This window comes from Leuresthes tenuis, unplaced genomic scaffold (genome assembly GCF_036924035.1).
Source record: "Leuresthes tenuis unplaced genomic scaffold, fLeuTen1.0.hap1 SCAF_18, whole genome shotgun sequence".
NCBI lineage: Eukaryota > Metazoa > Chordata > Actinopteri > Atheriniformes > Atherinopsidae > Leuresthes > Leuresthes tenuis.
In genome coordinates this window covers 9578846-9601132 of record NW_027325372.1, presented here as the reverse complement: position 1 = coordinate 9601132, position 22287 = coordinate 9578846, and the positions used below count along the sequence as shown (strand labels likewise).

General features: G+C 42.8%; 1 protein-coding gene across 3 annotated transcripts; it reads right to left on the bottom strand.

Annotated features, from left to right (window-relative positions):
- Positions 1 to 250: 250 nt before the first annotated feature.
- LOC140275455 (adhesion G protein-coupled receptor B1-like) lies at positions 251 to 21985 on the bottom strand. 3 transcript variants are annotated; one of them, XM_072370922.1, is made up of 32 exons: positions 21511 to 21985; positions 17568 to 18472; positions 16542 to 16691; positions 16347 to 16445; positions 16068 to 16229; positions 15742 to 15906; positions 14405 to 14569; positions 14130 to 14294; positions 13914 to 14015; positions 13702 to 13808; positions 13416 to 13610; positions 13198 to 13266; positions 12048 to 12156; positions 11415 to 11558; positions 11255 to 11324; positions 10972 to 11074; positions 10506 to 10549; positions 8579 to 8705; positions 5841 to 5944; positions 5623 to 5725; positions 5357 to 5507; positions 5176 to 5245; positions 4974 to 5040; positions 4784 to 4869; positions 4460 to 4631; positions 4246 to 4341; positions 4098 to 4137; positions 3292 to 3908; positions 3159 to 3194; positions 2920 to 3024; positions 2616 to 2666; positions 251 to 2392 (listed from the first exon to the last, which is right to left on the bottom strand). In XM_072370922.1, the coding sequence occupies exons 2-32, from the start codon at positions 18268 to 18270 to the stop codon at positions 2195 to 2197; spliced, it is 4575 nt and encodes a 1524-aa protein (XP_072227023.1). In that variant the 5' UTR covers positions 18271 to 18472; positions 21511 to 21985; the 3' UTR covers positions 251 to 2194. The 3 variants fall into 3 exon arrangements, with proteins under 3 accessions (XP_072227023.1, XP_072227024.1, XP_072227025.1); XM_072370923.1 differs by having other exon boundaries at positions 4098 to 4134; XM_072370924.1 differs by lacking the exon at positions 2616 to 2666.
- Between the last annotated feature and the right edge of the window lie 302 nt (positions 21986 to 22287).

Below are 22287 nucleotides of genomic sequence, written 5' to 3'. Positions count from 1 at the left end.
GAGTATGATAGGTGTGCCAGAAGCTTTAAGGTGGCAGGAGTTAAAAATCCTGTCTCTATTAGCACCTACTGCAGCTACCTTTCTTAGTAATCTTAAGTGCGAACTTCTATTTTTAGGTGCTGATATTTTTTTTTCAGTTCTGGGTTTTCAGAAAGTTTTTTTTTGTTCAGCAGCTCTGAATATTGCAGGACTTATGGAACAAATAATCAACCAGTAATCAAACACATACTTTCACAATATTTGATAAATGTATTTTTTTTTTATTAGAAATAAGTCACATTCATTTTGTGCTGTGAAAACTGTACATTTACAGGTGATAAAACAGAACATAATAAACAACATTGTGACAAGAAAAAACAGATGGGCATTCAGTACAAGTAACTCGAGGTATGAATTGGGCTGTGGGCAAGACAGGAATTTGAAGGGACGGGTAAAGTGGCTGGTAGTACATACTGCTAAGTTACAGTAACACATTGTTACAGAAGACATGAGGTTCTATTACCCGTCGCTACACAGCTGAGAGTAATAACAAATATTCTCAAGCACAGTTAAGAGATAATCATAGGCTATCATTCATTCTATATAATGTTTGCTTTATAGAAGTATAATTATCTATCAGTCACAGAGTGCTCCAAATATGGAGTTATCTGCGAACAAATCTCTAGTGAATAAATTCTTTGAATTGCTAATACAGATTTGTTATACATTAGTCTCATAAAGCATCTTTATGCTCTGTAAATATGATGGTATAAAAATTTTGAAACATTTGTAAGAAAAATCTCTGCCTAAATCACAATATCAGTCTTGCTTGAGCATCAAGCACCCATCATATTGCACTATTTCACACTGATGGTTAAAAACACAAATGTGTTGAAGTCTTTGAGGACCTGACGCTGCACTGGAAGTCAAACCAGCGCCAGGAGCCTCTGCTCGGTCCAAGAGTCCTGCAAGGCTGAGAAACAAAAGGGCGATGATGAAAGGCCTCACTGACCCCTTGATTCCACATGTACAACATGGAAGAGCCTGCATCTTGTGCCAGGTGAGAGAAGGAGGATTTTTCCCACCTTCTCACATTTCCATCCAGCTATTCCCAGAGTGCACTGCTCTTCCTGTGTGAGAGTCTGTGTTCATACTGGCGCTGGTCACTGGTATCCAAGCAGAATACTTGAGCAACCAGGAAATGTTGATTAACCAACCATCACCTCCATCACCACTCCGCATGTTTGTCCCGATGCAGTCCATATGGGCTCTTAACACATTATGGATGCATTGAATCCTTTTGTTTTTAGAGAAGAATGTTGTAGTTTCCATTAAAAAAAATAAAATAAAAATATTCAGCCTGACTGTCGTTAGGGGAAAGAAAAATCAAAGTATCACCTATACACTTGATAAAGACAAAAACAATAATCGTTTGATTTCTGATAAGAATAACCGTGGTGAGAACAACAGTGAAAAACGATGTTGCATTCTCTGCAGAGAGTCTCATTTTCAATTCTGGAGCGGTTGTTCCAGATGTTAAAACGGAAGTAACAAACACACAAACTGACAAAGTAAAGCTGAAAACAAAAATCATAATCCACTGCACCAAAATAAAATGTGTGTGCCCATTAACCAAAGTGCACAGTACTATAGCATGAAACTGGCCTCTTATGCTCTCTTGCCTTGTCTTGTTTTGGAAGGTAACTTGGCTGCAAAAAGAGCAGCTAAGCGTTCCGGGTGCACCCCCCCCCACCCCGAGAAGCGGGGAGGACATACCATTTTAATGTTTGTTAATTTTTCTCCAAAGCTGAGTTGAAGGAAAAAAGTAGCAGACATGTCGACCACATCTTCTGAGACTCAGGCTGCAGGGTTCAGGTAACTCCCAGTTAGGCGTTAATGGAACCACAGACAGTCCTGCTCCACGGACTCCACTGATCGCTCTACTAACCCTTTAGACCTTTAGAGCACTCTAATAGGAGTCCACACAGAGAAGCTACATTAAACAGCCCATCACTATCACCCCCACTCCTCCATCACTCATTCTCTCCCTCCCTTTTTGCTCTGGCTGAGGGTTGAAGACACTGATTCTGGGACCTACTTTCTTATTTCCTCACTTTTTTGGCTTCCTCTACTCTATCCATACAGGATCCCATTCCCAAACCAAAAAGGTGACTGAGGTGAAATCAGGTGGCTTTGCTAGCCCCCTTACTCCCCCTCAGACCTCTGTTTGCAGGTCAATAATGTCCTGCCCCACCAGGGGGATAGCGGTGCTGGTCTTCTCCCACTCCACAGAGTGCAGCTCAAGAGGTGAGGCAGCTAGGGGCTCCAGGTCTTTGCGCACCCATGCAGGGGGTGACTGCTGTACTCCCCGGACTCCTTCCCATGGCCTCTCCAGAGGAGCCTGCTGTTTGTCCTGTTGGAGAACAAAGAGAAGACAATTTAGCACTGGTGTCACCCATCAGCCTTGAGCAATACCTGATTTAATCAAAATGAAATGAGCTTTCTAATGAGATTCATTCTGCTATTTTGGTGAATCCTGCTTCTTTCAGGCATGTGCAGTGATGACATGATCTGATGGTGTATCTTGTCTATGGGCTATAATTTTTTAAATTGTGAGGTTGTATATAAACACTCACGCTGTGGTTCGTTTTGTCACTTCCTCCTGATGACACACTCCATCTCACAGACTGTAAGAAGGAAGGAAGAAAATACATCCTTAATCAAATGACCTCAAGGTGCCAACAACCATAGTTCAATACACTATGTTGTTCCTTGTTTTTTTTTTAAGTTTATTTCACATCAGTCTTTTTTTTTTTTTTTTTTTTTTTTTTAAAATGGTATTGTGTCCCCAGATTTTCATTTTCTCTTTTTTTGTTCTGCATCTCGTGAAAATCGATGTCAATGGAAATGGGTGATGAGCGTAATATTACGATGCGTTACCTTGCTGTCAGAAGCAGGAGACTCTCTGTCTTTCTCAGCGTGATGTAGCTTCCTGTTAAGGTCCTGGAACATGTTCTGGTGGCGTTTCTTAGTGTGCATTATTTTCTAGAGAAGACAGAAAAACATTCTCAAAATTAGTGCTTGCTGAGATTCATGTAATAAACATAATATATACTTATAATATAATAATAATATAATATATACTAGAAATTCCAAGAAGGTAACCAAACAATATTCACCTCAAAGTCCAACTCTGCATAACGGGATTTCTGTCGCTGCAAAGAGATAGAGAAACAAAGTCGGTTTAGTTTTAGATACATGTTAGCAACACTGCACAAGAGAGCATAAAACAACTGTTTCATCTATTCTTACCTCCAAAGAGCTCATGGACAGGGTGGAGATGGTCTCACTCTTGGACATCATGGAGTTCATAGACTCAAAGGTGTTCTCCAAGCTGCTGTGGGTGATGTGAGATTCGCTGGACATGTTGTGGATGTTCTGGATGGGTGAGTCTCTCTCTGAATATGACATGCTGACTTGATCAGGAGGGATCGACGTCATACCGAAGGCAGCCTGGGGCTCAGCGAAGGGCCCGCCAAGATGCATAAGTCTGGCCTGTGGCAGTTGCTCCACGCTAATGTTGTATTTTGTTGGGTCGTCTTTAGGCTTGGACCTTAGGGTGGAGGTAGTGTTTGGCATGAGAACATAGCCGCTGCCGTCAGAGAGGCTGCCCTCGGCCTGAGCGTGAGCGAGATCTGCATCCAGTTGCTTGAACAGCTCTCCCTCGCAGACGTACACTGGTTTCCCGCAAGATGGGTCAACTCCTCCTGCCAAGCGGCTTTTCTCTCTCTTCAGGGTAAGAGTGTGGCTGGAGTATTCAGGAACAGCCTGCATGTGACTACTCTTTAATGGCAGGGTGTGGAAGTTGGAGCCCATGGGAAGAGGCATCTGAGGAGGAGGCATCTTCTCTTCAGCGGAGCTCATCATTCCTTTGAAGAAAAATTGTGAAAAAAGTGTGAACTGAGTAGGAACCTTGCCTCGCCTAAAAGATTCAGTCCAATAAATAAATGATCTTTTCATGCAAGATAAGATGTTTTGAGTGCAAGACCAGCAGAAATTGAAATGTAAATGGATTAGGTTAAGGCTATAAGGGAAAAGTTGCTGTAAAAGGGGCTTACCTTGTCTGCTTGAATCTCCATCCTTTTCGTTATCAGACTGCTGATAAAAGAACAAAACATTCTATTAGTGCTTAATGTGTACATATATTCATGTAGGAATAAAAGAAGCACTCAAGACATTAAAAAGGCAATAAGCCAAGAAATTTACCATAAGCTGGGGGTGGCCATTGTGAAGGGAACTGCCAGAGTCTCCATTTCCATCATCCTTGCGGTCAACTACTCTGCACTTCACAGCCTCTTGAACCTAACAGATGGATGGAGAATTCAGGACATAGTTAGTTGTGTTCAAGCTCATGTAACCTGATAGAAACCATCCAAATCAACTTTTATTTTCTATGTCTCTCTAATTCAATTCTTCTCACCTCTCTGCGCAGAATGCAGTGCACCATGACAATGATGAAACCCTCCAGAGAGTCAAAGACGGCAAAGAGGATCTGAAAGAGGGCGGAACGGCGGTCTGTGATGGCCAGGACAGCGGACATCCAGGTGAGGGCCAAGAGGGGCAAAACCACGCAGGAACTCCACAGTGATGCCCTGCAGGTTAAGAAAACAGCAGATTAGTCTCAACTCCTGTTGTTTGATTTCGAGGCTTGATATCAAAGCACATCATCAATAAACCAGTAACGGCACTGATGAGGGCGATAAGCGCAATACTCTGGTGTGCAGTCAAGATCAATAAGACCTACCCAGCTCTCTCCTTCAGTTTCACATCAGTGATGCCGTCCTTGGATACAAGTTTGTTGAAGACTAGAATGCCAATGACCATGTTCACCTATTTAAGAAAAAAATAAATCATGGATGAGAGAATGTAAAGATACATTTATATAACAGACTAAGTATCCTTATGGACTGGGATATTAAAGCCAGAATACGAACCAAAACAACAGCTGCAGCAGGGCCAACAAAAGAGTAAAGGAGCCCATCCTCAAGAGACAGCCAGCAGCTAGGAGAGAGGAGCAAGGATAATGTTAATGCAAAAGCAAATGCCTTTTTAAAAATAAATGCAGAGAGAAAAGAAGAAGCAGAAAAGGGAAGGCTGAGAAAAGAGGCAAAAATGAAAGGCTGAGACTGGACTTACTAGTTGACGGTGCCGTATCCCTTAGCTTTTGTGAAACCCACAGACACAGCAACCACCAGTGCAGGAAGGCCTACAAGACAGCAAATAGGCATTTTAATTAGAGCTTACAGAATATGAAAGTTGTGAGGAAAACTCACACAGCACAGTTGAAATTATTGAAGATACATTCAAAGATTCTTACCCCAGCCCAAGCACAAGAAGCGCTTGCGGATGATGCGGTTGCGCAGACGACCAGTGACAGCCATGTAGGACTGCCAAGCTTCTGTCAGCACCCAGCAGAAAGAGGAGAGGAAGAAGAAGTGGAGCAAGGCAGCTACGAGAGTGCACACCACCTGCGGGAGACAGAGAGGTTAGATGAGAAATGTGTGTCTGTGCCACTGCTATGTCCCAGAGTTTGAGAAAATGCTGGTTTAAAAATGGTTAGGTTTGGCCAGATTAGTGCCTTACCTTGTTGCGAGCCTGAGTTTGCCCGATAAGAATGAGGGCGTTGGAGCAAATAATGGAGAGGCAGAAGTTGATGAGGATGACGGAGCGCTCTGAGCGAATGTACCTGAATGTTTGAAAAAGAGAAGAGTTTAGAGATTAGCAGGCAGAAGGAAGAGAAACTACACACCACATCATATGATATCAAAGGCTGACATAGCTGGACTTTGCTCGTTACTTACTTCCACACAGAGACATAGATGATAATGAGGAGCAGCAGGGTGAGAGAAGAGACCCCACAGCCAACGATAAGAGTCACAGACGGGAGCAGTGCCTTGTCCATGATCTGCAGAGGGAAGACAAGACCAAATAAGTCTCTTAGAGCTGATTACAAACACGCAAAGAAAATCATACAGAGGGAAAACCAGTGATAGGAGTCACACACACACACACACACACCACAAAGAATAGCAAGCACATAGATGTGCGCTATCTGGAATAGCAGACAGCTCCCTGTAGGCAAACAGCTGAATGGCACAATCGGGCCAAGGCTGAGACAAGGTGACCCCAAGGTGAAAATGTTAAAAAGATGGAACAGCAAGCTGACAAAATGATTTGGGTCACTACGTTTCTCCATTGAGCTTTCAAGTCAGCAAATGAGGTGAGGAGGATACACTTTTTCTCCCCTTTTGATATTTTCTCTCCTTTTTTGGTAAATTTGTGCCAACCAGCAGCTCCTTGTAGATCCCTGGAGGGCGGAACAGGTGGACCATTATCAGCTGTGCATTAATCTGCCACCACCTGCCCTTCTGATCTCAGACAGCAGCTTAGCGCCTGCTGCTGCCAGCGGCGGTGACCGTCCCATGTTTCAAACAGCCCTGGCACCAAACTTCTGGTGGATTAAACAGAGGAGGGGTTGTTTTATCGCCTGTCCTCCTTGCTGCTCATTCACCCGGAGGTCTAGTGGGTCACTGCTGTACACACAAATCTCAGCTCCTTGAGACTTCACAAAACTCTCACTGCTTGGCTAACACACCTACAAACTCCCAACAGATAATTATTGGTTGCACTGCTTCCATAATTCTTGGCTGTATAACACCTACCCTCATTGCTTTAATGAGGCCTCAAGTTAACCTAAAGCCTCTGATCAAGTTGTAATCACTACATAGAGTGAACCAGATGACTATCTTTTTTCTCATTGAAAAATGCTGTGATTGTATTTGAAATAATGTTTCGAGAAGGAGAAAAGATGGAAGACCATTTTCTTGTTTCCTTGATCTGCAGGTATCAAATTAGTACTGCTAGAAAGGGTTGATTTAGACACTTTGATAGTATCTAAACGGTACAATATTCAGCCATAAAGAATTATTCCAGCCTGTCACAGTAGAAGTAGAAGTAGAATTTACTGAGGGAAATTTGTTTCAAAATCTGGCAGATAGCAGAATGGTAAGTTGCCTTATTGTATCGGTTTTTAGGAATCTGGGGTATAACATGGTTGATACAGTTTGTCCTGTTCCGTCTCCTCTCAGTCTTTGCATCTAGGTCGAATCTTGTTGCATGGGCCAGTAAGTGGAATTCAGACAGCCAGTTTGACCTAAATATGAGGCACGTCTTCTGCCTGTCCTTGACAAAATCACGTGTTGTCATTTTGAATAAATCTGAAGCAGGTAAGGGAAGAAAATAAATGTGCAGTTGACCCCTATTTTCACTGTAGTCAAGGGCATCTGCTGTTAAAAGTATGTGGGCTGTTCTAATGGGACCATTATGTTTCTAACACAAGGCCACATCGAATGAGAGCGAACACACTGCAGCATCTGGGCGTTTTCTCGCACTCTCACTCCTTTTCATTTGTGCCTCCCAACTCACACTGGTGTTCCTTGTGTGCTTCTGTGGAAGATGTTATTGAAATTGTCCACAGCACACATCAAAGGATGGATGTAGAGGGAAGAGGGAAGGGGAAAGGGGTGGGGGGGGGGGGGGGGGGGGGGGGGTGTCTGTCTGTCATTGGTCTGCCTCTCTGGCATTTCCAGTCTTGCTGCTGTGGCCAAAGAGGAACGAGAAGGAATGTAATGGAGAATTCCGAGATATTGGCAGACAAAGTGATTGGCTCCGCTGCCTTTTTACTGTCAGGGAGATGTTGGCTGGGGGGTGCCAATTTAAACAAAACAGTTCCACAAAATATTAGAAATCTGTGGATGAGATTTCAGCAGAGATGGGCAGACAATTTCCTCTGTCCTGGGGGTGTTGAGAGGTGTGAGGGGATGGGGGTGTATGTCTCCCCCCTCAGGATCTTGGTTATCAAAAATCACCCTGGCCAGTTTGCCCTGCAGAAGCCGTTACCAGGCAACTGGACGGCGAGCAGCTTTAGCAGCTGCACAGTCGAAAGAGGAAAATTACACATTGTTTTTGCGCATTAAATAGAGCGATGCATAGTGGTAAAGTTTGGCAATGAACATACGAGGAATGAGACCCCTTCTTCACGAACTCTGTATAATCTTCCTTACCATATTCAAAAAGATGCACGATTCTAAATGAAACGCAAAAAAAAGTCATTTTTTGAGAGTCCGAAATAACAATTTACTGTCCGTGTCATTTAATTTTCTTGCAAGCAACCATAAGCTATTGCTCAATGCTGCAAAATCCAATTTCGCATTTAGTCAAGAAAATCTGCATCAGATTTGCAAGCAACTGCAAAATCGTCAATTCCATACGAAATTTAACGTTTCATTATGAAAATCTATATGCGACTTCCATACATCAACGTGTTGCATAAGAATACAGACAGGCTGCAATTCTCCGATCAGCGGCACCTGCACGGAGACAAAGAATCGCTGGTAGGCAGCGCTACAGCAAACCACTCGAAAACAACAAGTCCAATACATTGACACAGCACCGCATTCACACGTACACTGCAGGAAAACATTTAACATGTATAGTTGGAGAAAAACAAGCCATTATTGTGAACACACAGATGACTTACCGAGTCGAAGTTGATGCGCGCTAAAATGGCGAAGGTGGAGAGGCTGTCACACACGCATTTGGTTCTGAATGAATGAACGGGCACCGCTCTGCAGTTTCGAGCAGACCAAGACCCAAGCAGAGAAGAGCTGCACAGGGGAAGTGAGGGAAAGATAGCGATGGGTTAGGAAAGGAGAGATCTGACAACTACCTAATGTGAATGTGTTTTTATGGATTTTTATGATAAATATTAATTGAAAGAAAAAAACGTTTTAATAAATAGGCAAATAAACAGTTTATAGTAATCGTATGTATGTATTCTAGTGACAGGTTCATATTGCTTTTATCTTTTATATAGCAAAATAGGAGAATATGACTTGTTCTGAGAGAAAAATCTTAATATTTTTTTTAAAAACTTGAGGTGCTTATCTGCATGTCAGGCATCCTTTTGATCCTAACTTGTATGCATATGAGATTACTAACAATCTTTACCATAATCAGTTAGGTCACCATCAACATAATATGCATATTTTCTTATTATGTGCACTTTTTTCTCGCTAGATGTAAATATTGGCAACATTGGTCAAGCTCAGTGAGGACAAAGGACAGCATGTTCCCTCATGGAATACAAGGTTTGACAACATGAAGACAGTGTGATTTTATGGTAATGTCTCCCTTTTTAGTGCAACACTACTTGAATTTGTGTGTTGAAGCAGGAGATGCTATAAGAGGAGCACCCTTTGGTTGATTCATTTGGGAATATAGGGTGGTAACAGGTCCAGCAGGTTCAGAGTCTCATAGGAGGACAGCTGCAGGGCCAAATCATCATGACAGTTTACCGAAATGGCATCTAAGTGGACTTGCCTACACAGAGTAATGTGTACTGTGTTGAATCGTGAGGCAGGCTTTAAAAAGCATGTGCAGCCATGTTATGGTTTAAAAAAGCTGCAGATCATTTTTTATCTGTAACTACCTTGATATAGTTCAGAACTGGAGAAGCTAATGGTCTGCTTCCTGTGATCAGAGTGCTCTCAAATATATAAAACTCTGCGAGTAAACACTGACCCTAAACTCTACCATCAGCCAGAGCTCCATCCTCCGCCATTTTCTCTGTCTCTATCCTGCCATTAATCACATCCGCTGTCAAAAATTAATCTAATTTGACTAGAGGCACATAGCCCTCCCTCTGAAAGTATATGAGTTAATTACATTTTCTCTCTCAATTAATTTTTGCTTCTGCTTGTACTCTGACTCTGATTGTTTTTTGGAGAGATGTGGTGGGTGCGTGCAGGTGTATTTACAATTCTTATTTCTCCTGCACAAGTATACAAATCTATCAAAGAGGAAATTATCCAACTGTGTACTATACAGGGGGACAGGGTGGGCCTAGGGTTATTCTATCTAAACACTTCCTTATAAACCCTCGAGATGAAAGAAATGATCATCTGCAATGACATATCAACATGAATAAGAAGAGAAAGAGGGAGAGCTGGCATTCTTTTTAGATTGACCCTTAGTAGTGTGAACTATAGGTGCTTGTGGTAAATGAGGTTGTAAGTGTTGTTTGTGTGAGAGAAGTGTCACTTAGGGCTATCATGGTTGTCATTTCTTAAGTTTGTGAGACTTTGCAGTAAGTGTGTCAGAGATCAGTTGAACCTTCTGACTGAGAGAGAAGGGTCAACACAAATAATGTCTTGGGTTTCCTTTGTCTCCCTTGTTATGAATGACTGAAATTAAATATGGATGAAAAATGATTGCTCTCTTCCTGGTGAGAGTTGGACTTTGAAGGATTGAATGATCATAAACCGGGACAAATAGATAACTGAAATTATTTACAAATGAGGAGATAAACAACAAGTAGCACCACATCAGCTGACTAGGCCATCCTGAGATGGGGATGACAATTTGATGCACATTCAAGAAGAGAAACAACAACAGTTAACACTTACGATTCGCTTTCGTCCCATGACAGGCATGTCTCATTCATTGTGCCCTGCAAAGAAGAGGCAGATGGAGAAAGCAGTGAGAGGGATTTCTGCAGAAAAGGGAAATGCGTAGGCTGGGACACCTTACTATAAACGTGTTAGATGCAACAGCTTGTTGGCAGCCACCTGCCCACATTTCTCACCACCCTCCCATGTAATGCTTACATGAAACTAAAAACAGCTTCTTATCAGCTGCAGAGACTAATTATTGCTTATGAGCTTGCATCAGAACATCATCAAGTGACCATTTGGTTGTGCTGTGATTTTTGCACATTTTTCAGCTAACACAAGTATATGTAAAAGTCAGAGTGTGGTAGGAAATGTCAGCAAAATGTCAGGCTCTGTGCACACTGCGGTACACAAACACCCAGTGGGGGGGCTGATATTTTCTTTAAGGCACCATTAGTTTGCGTAATCATTAGAGACTCACATTGTGGAGGTGAGGGAACTCAATCTCAACGGGGGTTGACAGGAGAGTCGGGGTGGGTTTGACGATTACTGTCACCACTTTGGAGTTGAGCAGCGTTGTATTACTGTAGGAAAGACAATATTTCACAGTCAGTGTCTGAGTTATAAAAACAAGATCATAAATGTGAGAAAATACAAGAACACAGAAATAATGAGTCTTGGAACAAGGAGCGCCATCTTGTGACCACAAATATATTTCATGGAAGGCCAATTTCATAAATATAAAAGCAATGAAATTGTATTACCTCTGGAAGGACATTATAGAACCAAGGTTTCTGTAGAGGACAACACCAGTCACAAAAGCATCGTTGCCATCTGAAACACAAAATGTCTTGTTAGACTCAAATCCACAAGACTGCAGATCGGTTTATCTCTTCTGAAAAAATGTCATTTGATTGATTTTACCTGGCTGTTTGATAGACAGTGCATCACGGGACACAGAGATCTTCTCCTCAGAGTTCCTGACCCAGTCCAGCATGCCTCTCCAGCCTTTCATCGGGAATGTGAAGTTGGAGCTTGTGGTCGTGGGGCGCTTGTGGATGCTCAACACTGAAAGGCACAAAGGTTAACAGACATGAGCTTTTGTTGGTAAAAAGCACACAGGCGTCATCTGTGTAGGGGGAAGAATTGTGTGAATGGACTGATGGTTTCTTATATTGTGTTTATGGCTGCAGTCATTTCCCACTAAATCCTTTGAGAATGTGAGAGTCACCTTCAATGAGCCTGAGTCACACAAGTCATGAGTAATTTAGTGTATGACGTTTACATTTCAGACTCAGTTATTCTTGCAGTATTTGACTGACTGATAAGTTTGTGTCAAAGCCACATCTCATATCTGTTATGTCAAATATACTGCACAACATCTTACACATAGTAAAGCTGATGGACTTGACAATCTGTCAAAATGATAACTGATGCATTCTGCTGCTGCTGATATGGACTCAGATTAAGATTGATGGACTCTCTAGCTCGAGAGAGGACAAATCATTTTGACTCGACATTAACAGAGCGGTGCTGGCAGAAGAAATTAGGGCTCACCTAAATTCTCTGTGACTTCATAAATTTCCTGGAAGCCGCTCATTTGCATACCGATAATGTTCACAAAGTCTTCAACCATGCGGAGGAACTGCTTAATGGTGGCACCCATCTGGATAAGAAAATGGAGAAGAGAGGAATTGGGGGAGAAGAGTCACAAATATGAGCAAGGACACATACGTCTGGTTGCATTCTATGCAATTAACACAACAGATTTAATTGTGCAATCTAACAAAGCTACTGATTACTCAATACATGGTTCACATCTAAATAATCTATCTTTGCACAATTCGAGCCTGTTCTTATTCTTTCAGAGTGCTCAGCAGTGTACTGAAAAAATAACACTTCTTGCTGCTATGCAACCTCAGAACTTCCTTATGGCCATAAATGGGCAGGCTGTTGATTCATACTCAGTTTTTTTTTGTCCTCTCTTTCTTCTGTGAAAGGGAGGGCTGCCTGACTTGCGTGTCTCTGACGCAGAACTGCAGCGATGTGGGCGCAAGGTGTGTTCTTGCATTTGATGTGATGTCTGTGTGTCCTTACAACGGCCATCACTATGTAGGATGGCATGGAGACACAGATTGCAGTGGGAGTAGTGATTTTCCCTGATTCAGTGATGCAGTGGCCTCGGTATCTCGCCCTCCTGCTTTCAGCTTGTGCACAAATATGTGTTTACTCTCTAATGTGGGAGTCTTCTGCTTTTCTAACTTTTCTAAGTGTAGCCTTTCTTGGGAACCGTGAGTTTTAGCAGGAACAGAGACACAAAGTCATGCAAGTGTGGAGGGAATGTGACAAGAGGTGGTTAAATGAAGACAAAGTTCTATTCAGTTTGTCACAAAGTTAATGAAATTGCACAAATTAGGTGGCGGTAAATGATATTGAATCCCACATACAATTCAGTGGTTTTGTCTTGCAATTATCTGATATTACTCAATTGTAATTGAATATTTGGGTCAGAGAAAACTTGTTTCAGTGTTAATCAGTGCAAATGCAACACCCCATCCTAATTTTAAACTTGTCACAATCTTCCTGTAAACTCACTTCCTATATTTTTCTTTCATAAACTCATCGAAAATAAAAAACATGAGCACAACAGATCTATTTTCTCCTCTGCTCATATGCAATCTTGCACAGACACTCTCTTGTCACTTACCAGCTGTGCCTCCTCCCATTTGTCACGATGTTCCTCCTTCAGTAAGTTGCTGATGGTCTGGACATAGTTCTGTAGATCATTAAATAGAGGTAGAGGTGTGAGAAGATCTTATTTTTGGTCAGAGATGATGAGAAAGACAGAGTTGTGTGATTTTATTTCTAAATATGTGCATGTTCATTGTCAGGCATTTGCCAATCTTGTCTGTGGTTCGAGCTTACCTCCATATCAGCGTTGCTCAGTCTCAGCCTGGTTCCCTGGTATAGCTCAGTAGTGTTCTTCAGGATTTCCATGACAGCCAAGAGGTCGCCGCTGTACTTGGCCCCCTCATCAGAAGAGAATCTCAGGCGTGAAATCACCTCAGCAACGCCATCCACACTTTGCCCCATATGCACTTTGGAGATGTAGTCCCTTGACTACAGACAAAAAGTAAAGATGTTAATCTAAATTTTTGGCTGTACATGAAATCAAAACATTTATCATTGTAATTTTGCCTTCAAGGCTTACCAGAGTCTGAATGTTCACATAGTTCTTGGAAACACACTGGATGTGAGTTGGGTTCTCCCAGGAAGCGAGCCCTACAGCGTCAAGGGTGCAGCGGCGCAGAATCAGACCTGGAAATACAAAAAAGCAGGGACTTGTTTTAGCTGCAGTGGGGGTGGTAAGCGGTTTACTCTGCTAAAGCTTATCTAGTATCACTGTACAGAGTCTCTCTGTACCTGAGGCATCAGCAGGGCAGGCAATGGCAGCCATGTCTCCGGCAGGAGTTTTCTTCCACACAACAACTCCGGTGTTCTCCTCAGGGCAGATCTCATGTGGCTCTGAAGAATTAAAAGAATCAGTTATGATGTGATGAGTGTCTGTTTGCTCTTGGATTGGGGTTGTACTCTAATTGTACTGAGACTTCTCTTATTCATTGTTTGGGAGTCACTAACCAGGGCATCGCTTGTCATTGCAGCGCCTCTGCTCTCCCATTTCACCGGGGCAACGTTCTCCTCCAAAGAAAGGCCCTTCACAGACTCGCTGTCTCTGCTGGATGCCACCACCACAAGTCTTGCTGCAGCTTCCCCAAGAGCTCCACGCATGCCAGCGTCCATCAACTGTGAAGAGTATTTCATAAAATGAACTCTGAGCTGAGATATGTCTGATTAATTTATATTTAATTTGGATTGTTAATCTGAAATATGCAATTTTTTGTCTCATTTTGTACCTGGACACTCTTTCAGGAAGCAGTTGGCTGTCTCTTTCCAGCCGCCATGGCACTCTGAGCCCCCATAAGATGGCCCGTTGCACTCTCTTGTTCTCTGCATGGTACCGTTGGAGCAAGAGGCAGAGCAAGCGGTCCAGGCAGACCACTCATTCCAAGATCCATCCACTAGAGGGAAGCAGAGGAACACAGACACAAGAGAATATTAGCAAATGCAAGGAGAAGACGACCCTCAGGCCACAGACATCAGTGGCAAACTCACTGATGCTATTAACATTTCGAATGACGTACACAGGTTGAATTCAAGGTGAAAGAAAGTTAGAGGCAAGTTATTTGCTCTTCAAGCATGACTCTATGCATCTCTAAACATCTAAGATCCACTGTCCTTAAAAGTAGAGTCAAGTTTGAGCTTTTATGGGCATTATAAGCTGTGAACAGGCTTATATAGTAAAAAACAAAAACAAAATACAACCCTCAACTGTAAAAAGACCTGAAATGACTAAAACACATAGAAACAGAAAAACAAGTATATTACTATTGATATTATATTGTGCCTGGTGATATGATAAAAAAACGACATAGAGTAAAGTGCATTCTTAAAAAAAGAACTTTGATAGGTCAAAATAGAAATTTCTATTAAATTGAATGAGCTATTAAGGATGGCTTAATTTCCTAAGGTTTTCAGTTTCAAATGAAACACAATCATCTCTCAGTAATGGCTTTGCCCATTCTCCCTGTCAGACATCATCAGTAAGGTGTTGGTGGTACCCAGGGACATCTGCTGATGGAAAAATGTAACTGCAACAAGATCTTGTTCAGCTTAAGAAGTCACTTGGAATAAAAGCATGCACTTGTTTATGACGACCACCGCCGAGGACAACTTACAAGTGTAACTGTGACTTAAACTTAAATCTCGTCATTGCACAAGTAGGTGGCAGAATAAAAGAAAAGTAAAGTTATAATGGACTCAGTGACCATGAACACTGTATGAGTCATGGGCAGCTGTTGTAAAGCCACTGACTAATACCTACAGAGGCTTTTGTTCTGATGAGTCAGATGTTATAACAATCTGCCACTGCAGTTGCTGTTTGTGATGATGGTGATACCATTATATGGTTTAATTAGCTCTTGTACATGAATCATTTAGATGAAGGGTTAAGTATCATAGCTGGAGTCAGATATCACAGATTTTTAAGTATGGCAGTAAGGCCAGCAATAATTGGATTTTTTTTGGCAATGTGACCTTGATGATGTGCATCTTTTTGATACATCAAATTCTGTGTTGCTGTATCTCAATCAGCAACTGAAAAAAAATCAAACTGTTCAGGTGCTTGACTCACCTGGGCAGACAGCAATGTTGCAGAACTTGGTTTGTCTTGAGGGACCCTGACAAGGCTCTCCTCCATTCTGAGCTGCCTTGCATTTGCGGGTGCGTTCACGATAACCGCGGCCACAGGTAGATGAGCACAAGCTCCAGGGGGTCCACTCATCCCAAGCACCATCAACTACAAAGATAACCACAAAGGTTGTTGTGATGAAGGGCTTTGTAGGGTAATCAAGGGTAATCATTAAGAGATGATGACTTTGGTTCCACTGTGTACTTCAAAAAAACTTATTTTTGCCTTACTCCCCATCATGCTCATAGTAGGAGGAGGCAGGAACTCACCAGGGCAAACGACTGTGTTATTGCATGGCCTGTTCTCCCGCAGGGGTCCAGTGCACTGGGTGGACAAGGAGGAAGTGGCACAGAGACGGGAACGGCTCTGCCAGCCCTCTCCGCAGGTAACTGAGCATGCATTCCAGGCTGACCACTCATCTGTATGAGTATCTGTTATGAACAACATTAATTGGAGGTGTCATGACAAACGACTTTAAACACTGTTGCACTTTGATCCTATACTTTTTTAAAATCCTCTTCTACAGCAACAGGGCCTTGTTATCTCACCTGTTTGGGTGGCAACAGCGCCATGGTTGGTGTCAACAGCACTGTCTCTCTTCAGACCAACAATGGCCCGCAGACCCTGGCTCCTGCTGCGTTCTTTGCCTATGAGAATTTGAAAATTATAGGCATCATTACTTTAAATCAGACCCAACTGCAGCAGTGCTCCTAATTTAAAGACTGAATTACAGGTGGACTTACCAATGCATGGCTGAGGATTGCAAGCACGCCCTTCTTCAACTGTTCCCTCGCACACAACGTCCTCAGGCTGGCAGCTTCGGCTGCGCACCTGGACTCCACCACCACATTCCTGGCTGCATACAGACCAACGGCCCCAACCAGCCCAGCCCTCTGGAAGAAGACACGAGAAGAGGGGGGATATTGAACAAAGCTGGACAAAATTATAGCAATCACAAACAAGACTACTGCGTTTGAGCAAAGGTGTGCACAAAAGCGTAATTCAACAAACATTTTCTAACTTCATGTTCAAGAGCAGGAAGTGAGTAATATCTTCTTTATGTGCAGAGAATGAACAAGGACATTTCTTTGTGAGTTGAACTGAGCACTCAAACCGATGGATATTTAATTCAAATTTTTGTTTGTTTGCTTTTAACCACTTGGTTCAAACAGAGTGGCAGAGCAGTGTGTGAGGCCCGACTGGCACGTTGCTATGACAACTACAAGAGCACTGCTTCGATTTTTACAGCCAGCTGAGTGCAAGGTCTTTGTGTTCTTTTCAGCTCTCCTCCAGTCTAACACACAAACATGCTCTCTATGCCCCCCTAAAACCCCGACTTCTTGCCATTCATCAAACCCAACAAGCCTGCCTCAGACAAAATGGAGAGCTAAGTAAAGTGTGCAGTTCAGGAGGTAATGCCACTTAGGCTTAAAGATGCACTGGCAAACACCTCTAACAACTTTGATTTACTTCTCATTACTTTGTGGTGGCACAGTGCACATCCTCTCTCTGAACTCCTGCTCTGTAGACATGGATCATTACCCTCAGAAGCTCCAAAGACACACTCAGAAAGAGCTGAGAGGGCTTGGGGAACACGACTTCCCACCTCTAGTGTAGCTTAGTAAATGTGATTGCAAAACCACACAAACACAGCAGAACATGCTGTTTTTGCTTTTTTTCATTTTGAAGCTACCTTAGATTCTTTGTTTTTCTTTCACTACTTTACTTAAGTTTGGGTGTAACTCAAACAAGTCATGTTACAAACTTACTGATGATCTCAGCATCGCGTCCGTTGTCTTTGGGAACAGGAGTGCATTTCTCAACATAGACACCGCCTCTGTAGCAGCTTCCTGGCTTCCTCTTTGGGGCCTCCCAGCACTGGCAGGGGGTGTTCATGATGCCACAGGGATAATCATGGGTGCTACTTGACAGGCACTTCTCCAGCCACTGGCACAGCATCTGGCAGGCAGGCATGCTTGGGTTCCTCTTCCCCACGACCAGAAACTCAGCCTTGAACTCGCTAACATCATTCTCTCCCTCCATGATTGCCAGGCTGTTTCTTGGGGCCACCTTGCGGATCTGCAGGAACTGCTTGCTAGACTCCAGGTAGGTGACAGTGGTTGAAGCATCGCACAGCCTGACAACCTCATCAAAGCTCTCCATACCCAAGTAGGTGCGGGAGGTCTCAATGAAGGAGTCGAACTGGAAGGTCCTGATCTGGCGGGGCACGCAGGATTCAGTGGGCTTGGTGATTTTCATGTAGACAGTGTAGCGGCGAGGATCGGGGTTCTGCAAGGTCCAGGAGCATGGTGTTGAATGCAGGGTGGTCGTTGAAGAGAACACACCAAAGAAGCGGCTTTGTTCCAAGGTGGCGCAGGTGGCGGAGGCTGGGCCGGAGGGGGTCCCAGAGGTCAAACCGAAGAAGAGCAGGACAAGGGCCACGCAGGGGCCGGTAAGAGCTGACCACGCCATTGGGTCAGCTTAGTTAGAGGATGGTGTTGATGTTAAATCTGTGACTTCTGGTTTGACTAGGGTTGTTTCTTTAACTTCTTTGTTGCAAGTTACTGCACTTGTTTCAGATCCTTTGCTTATCTTCGCAACCCCTCTGAACAATTGTTGGATTTGTAGGTTTTAGTACATCAGACAGTCTATCATGTCTGTATCAAAGAGGGATCTGCAGAAAAACAACATGTAAGGGAAACAACACCAGATATTAGTATGCAGGGTAGGAATGATCTTGAAATACAATGCATTTTTCTCAGTATTCATGAGATGCATTTTAATTGGACCTTTTGTTAAACTAATATTTATGCAGCAGTGATCTGCCTATGATTTGTATCACATTGTTTAGGGGTATGTTTAATGATCTAAAATGCACTGTTCTCAGGGACATAATTGCAGCAGCAGTGCAATTACAGTCCTTCACAGCAAGCTGGTATCTCCAAGCTTTTGCTCTTTCCTCCCACACACTGAACTGTGTGCGTCAGTCTGACGTCCATAGAAGCTATGCCACTGGCAACCACAGACGCTTAGTAGTTTTATTATTTGTGCAATGTGCTTCTCCTGTTAAGCAGTAAACAGGAGGAGTGGTTCATCCATGTCCATAGCGAGGGGTGATTACATACTCTGCAGTGGCACAAATTGTTTTGGGAATATTTACTACATTGTATACCAGGGCATAGAATAAAATGATGTATATCACTGTATTTAGCATGTTATTGGGAATGCATGCATGTTAAGGCAGAGGCATGCACAACCACTAAAACCTGTTCTAATCATGCTTTTTTTTGTGTGTGTTGCAGAGAGACTTCATGCGTTCATGTTACTCTTATTTTTTCTTCATTTTGTCAGTTTCCATGTTACTCATTATGCAGAAATGCTTTGTCTAAACCATACTTTATCTTGAAGGGACTCTATCCTCTGCCTTTGTATGCCTTATGCTCACAAGTGAAATAAATGTGCACAGTTGCTGTCTCAGTCTTTGTATTCAATATAGGTAGTGAGAGATGCTCCTTGGAGCTCAGCAGAGACAAGTTAAAGCTGTTGCTCAGCAACATCTTTCGCATGCAGTCAGGATATGGATTCTGCTCTATCATGTTTTCCTGCATATGGTTTCTTATGTCTGGCACTATTATCAGTAAATCTCCTGTGAAATATTATAATATTTAATAGCATCCATATTGAGGATATTGGCATTTCAGAATCTTAAATAAAAGCTTGCATTTGAATGTGACCATGGGGTTAATCATAAAGATATTGCAGGGTAGAAATATAGCTGCACAATTGATGCCTATAGCAGCAGCCACTGTGAGAAGCACCTGCACTTTTCATACAGAGAACTCATAATTAAGTTCCTCACATATCTGCCACCCTCTCTGCCACCCTCCTCTCTGTGAGTAACTCAGTAAAGACCTCTGCTTTGTGTCACTGTGTGTGTCTGTCTCTCCCCCGCCCCTCAACAACCGGAAGCTCCATGAATGGGCACCTGATGAGGAACCGAGTGAAAAGAGTGGTCCAGCTGTGGCGAGAGAACTCTTTTCACCATCTCTCACCCCCTCCACACTCAACCTGTCTGTCTGTTTTTTGGACTTGTCTATTTGCTGTCGTCAACAACAACTTCTGCATAGCGGGCAGTCTAAAGAGCAAGTTAGTTGTTATGGAGACAGAGTATATTTTTTGCAGATCAGGGCGAAAAACAGATCAATTTTTACCATCTGTGACATGCTTTCTGTTTATGCAAAGGTACAGAGTTTTGTAATAGCCTGTGTCATCACAGATGCAGCAAGATTCACAGAGCTCACATTAGGTGTATGAACAAGTGAAGCAATGCTGCATGGTAAAGCAATACGAAATGTGAATTCATTGATAGGATGTGTAATTTTCCGTTGCTGTAGATGAATGTCTGCAGGTGGTTAAGTAATGTGTGCTCCATCTGAGCCAGAGATTGTGAAAAGACTCATGGCATAGCCTGAAATGCACACAGATTTTTTTGAGTAATGTTAATATGAGGCAAACTATTGCCTCCTAAATGCCGGTGTGTTAAGTTATGACTTTCCAGCCTAACATACATTGGCTTAACTGTAACATTTGAGCTTTTCAGTCTGAAAGTTGTTCAGGATTGGGTTATTTTCCTTGACTGAATGATCATTCATGTATGAATGTGTATATGTGAGCGACAGCAATAAACAGAGAACGATGAGAGATCAGAATTTCTCAATCTCTTTCTTTTCTTTGCAAGAAGCTCTATTTGCCGGAACAATTTTTGCAGCCATTACATGTGATCACTCATCGAGAGATTGCTCACACTTTCTTTTACTGCACCCGGTGCAAAAAATTGCACATGTGCAAGAGACTAGACCACCCAATAGATTTGCTATAAATCTTTGTCACAGCAAAAACATTGAATAGCAACACAAACCATAGCAGACTGCTGACATAATCTTCCTACGTAGATTCAGACAAGGATTGGTTAGTCAAACTATTAGTGCTTACCGTTATAGGGATTTCTATCATATTTATTAGACTATGTTTAATTTCTAAAAAGACAGTCAAGAAAATTGAACCCAGACTGTTGGCTTCTTCACTCACAGCCTTTGTCCTTGTTGCTGTGCAAGTTAGTAAAACTTTGATTAAAGCAAAGAGTCCTTTAAAATACAAGGTGCTGTCAAATAGCTTTAGATATAGCTGAAAATGCATTTGAAAGTCATCATTCTAATACTTTGCACAACCACACCCAAATCTGTCATGCAATTTAAACACAAGTAGACCAGAAAGTTCTATCAGGCGACTCGTTGCCATGGTATAACTTTCTGTTGCTGTTCTGTTTGATCGCCTCACCCAGCGGCATGACAATAATACTTTTCTAGTAGTAGGCTACATAGGCATCAATGAAGGACTTTTGAACAGTTCAGACGTGCAGGGAAATAAATGTTATAGGAACAGTGTTGGACATAGAAGCTGAACACACGTCAAAATCAGTGCAATAAATCCACGTTACACGGACATGAAATCAGAAAACAGTGATAGTTGAGAGTTTCAGCACCACGGACAGCGACACACAACTTTAAATGGAGAAATCTGCTGAAACAAACACTCATAATCACTTCGCAACTTTTAGTGAGACATTGTCGGCTTGGTTTGTAATCAAACACGAATACACATGTAGAACACAAAGCAATGATGAAAAACGAAACTTTTTTTTCTTTCACTTACCTTGAAAACTCTTCTTTGAAGTCTTGTCAGTGGCTCTCTAACCGGTCGTCCAGGTGTCTGGACTCGGGTAGCAGCTGCTGAGTGTATCTCAAAGTCTGACTCGACTCAAAGTCTTCAGATCTGCGCTCTGGCCAAAACTTTCGCAGTGTTTGAAGCCGCTGAAAGAATGCGCCAGGTCCAAACCCGACCCGAGCGGGTCGATCCCAAGTTTCAGTGCAGTCCACTCTCACAAGCAAAGAAAATATAATGCGACTCTAACCAAACTCCAAAGAGTTTACTACCAACTTTGTTTAGCTGCTATATCCAGAGAAACTGGCGTATAGCGAAGTGACAAATTGGTTGTATCGGAGCTCCAGCAGACAGTCCGTAGAACCAAACGTTGTGGTCTCGCTTGTCTATTCTCTCTAAGCTCCAGGATAAATGTTGGTACTTCTACTCCCGGCTTCGGAGTCTTCTTGCTTGTGGTCTTTGCACTGCAAGTGGGTCCAGTCTCAGTGTAGCTTGTGGCCTGCTCTCGGAGGTATATATCCAACCCCGCCCCCCCGGCTTCGAGTTGGAGTCAGTGCGTGGATGGAGTACCGAAGTGAATGAGACAGCAGCAAGGCGGGGGGAGTGTGCGGGGGAGACGTGTTTGTGTGTGCGCGCGTGTGCGCGTGGAAGTGTGAGAATGACTATGTCAGCGCACGCAGGAGGGAGGGAGCTTGAATCTGAAGAGAGGGGAGGGATCTGTGCAGGGAGACAGAAACAACGATTATGAAGACCAAACTACGCAGATAT

What these genes read in the sequence shown, in the direction of transcription:
- LOC140275455 (XM_072370922.1), bottom strand. Translation starts at nt 18,270, where the DNA reads ATGGCGTGGTCAGCTCTTACCGGCCCCTGCGTGGCCCTTGTCCTGCTC. An exon ending in TCTATAATGTCCTTCCAGAG is followed by an intron (nt 11,075 to 11,254) that starts GTAATACAATTT and finishes TCTTTCCTACAG; the next exon opens with TAATACAACGCTGCTCAACT. An exon ending in TGTCCATGAGCTCTTTGGAG is followed by an intron (nt 3,195 to 3,291) that starts GTAAGAATAGAT and finishes ATCTCTTTGCAG; the next exon opens with CGACAGAAATCCCGTTATGC.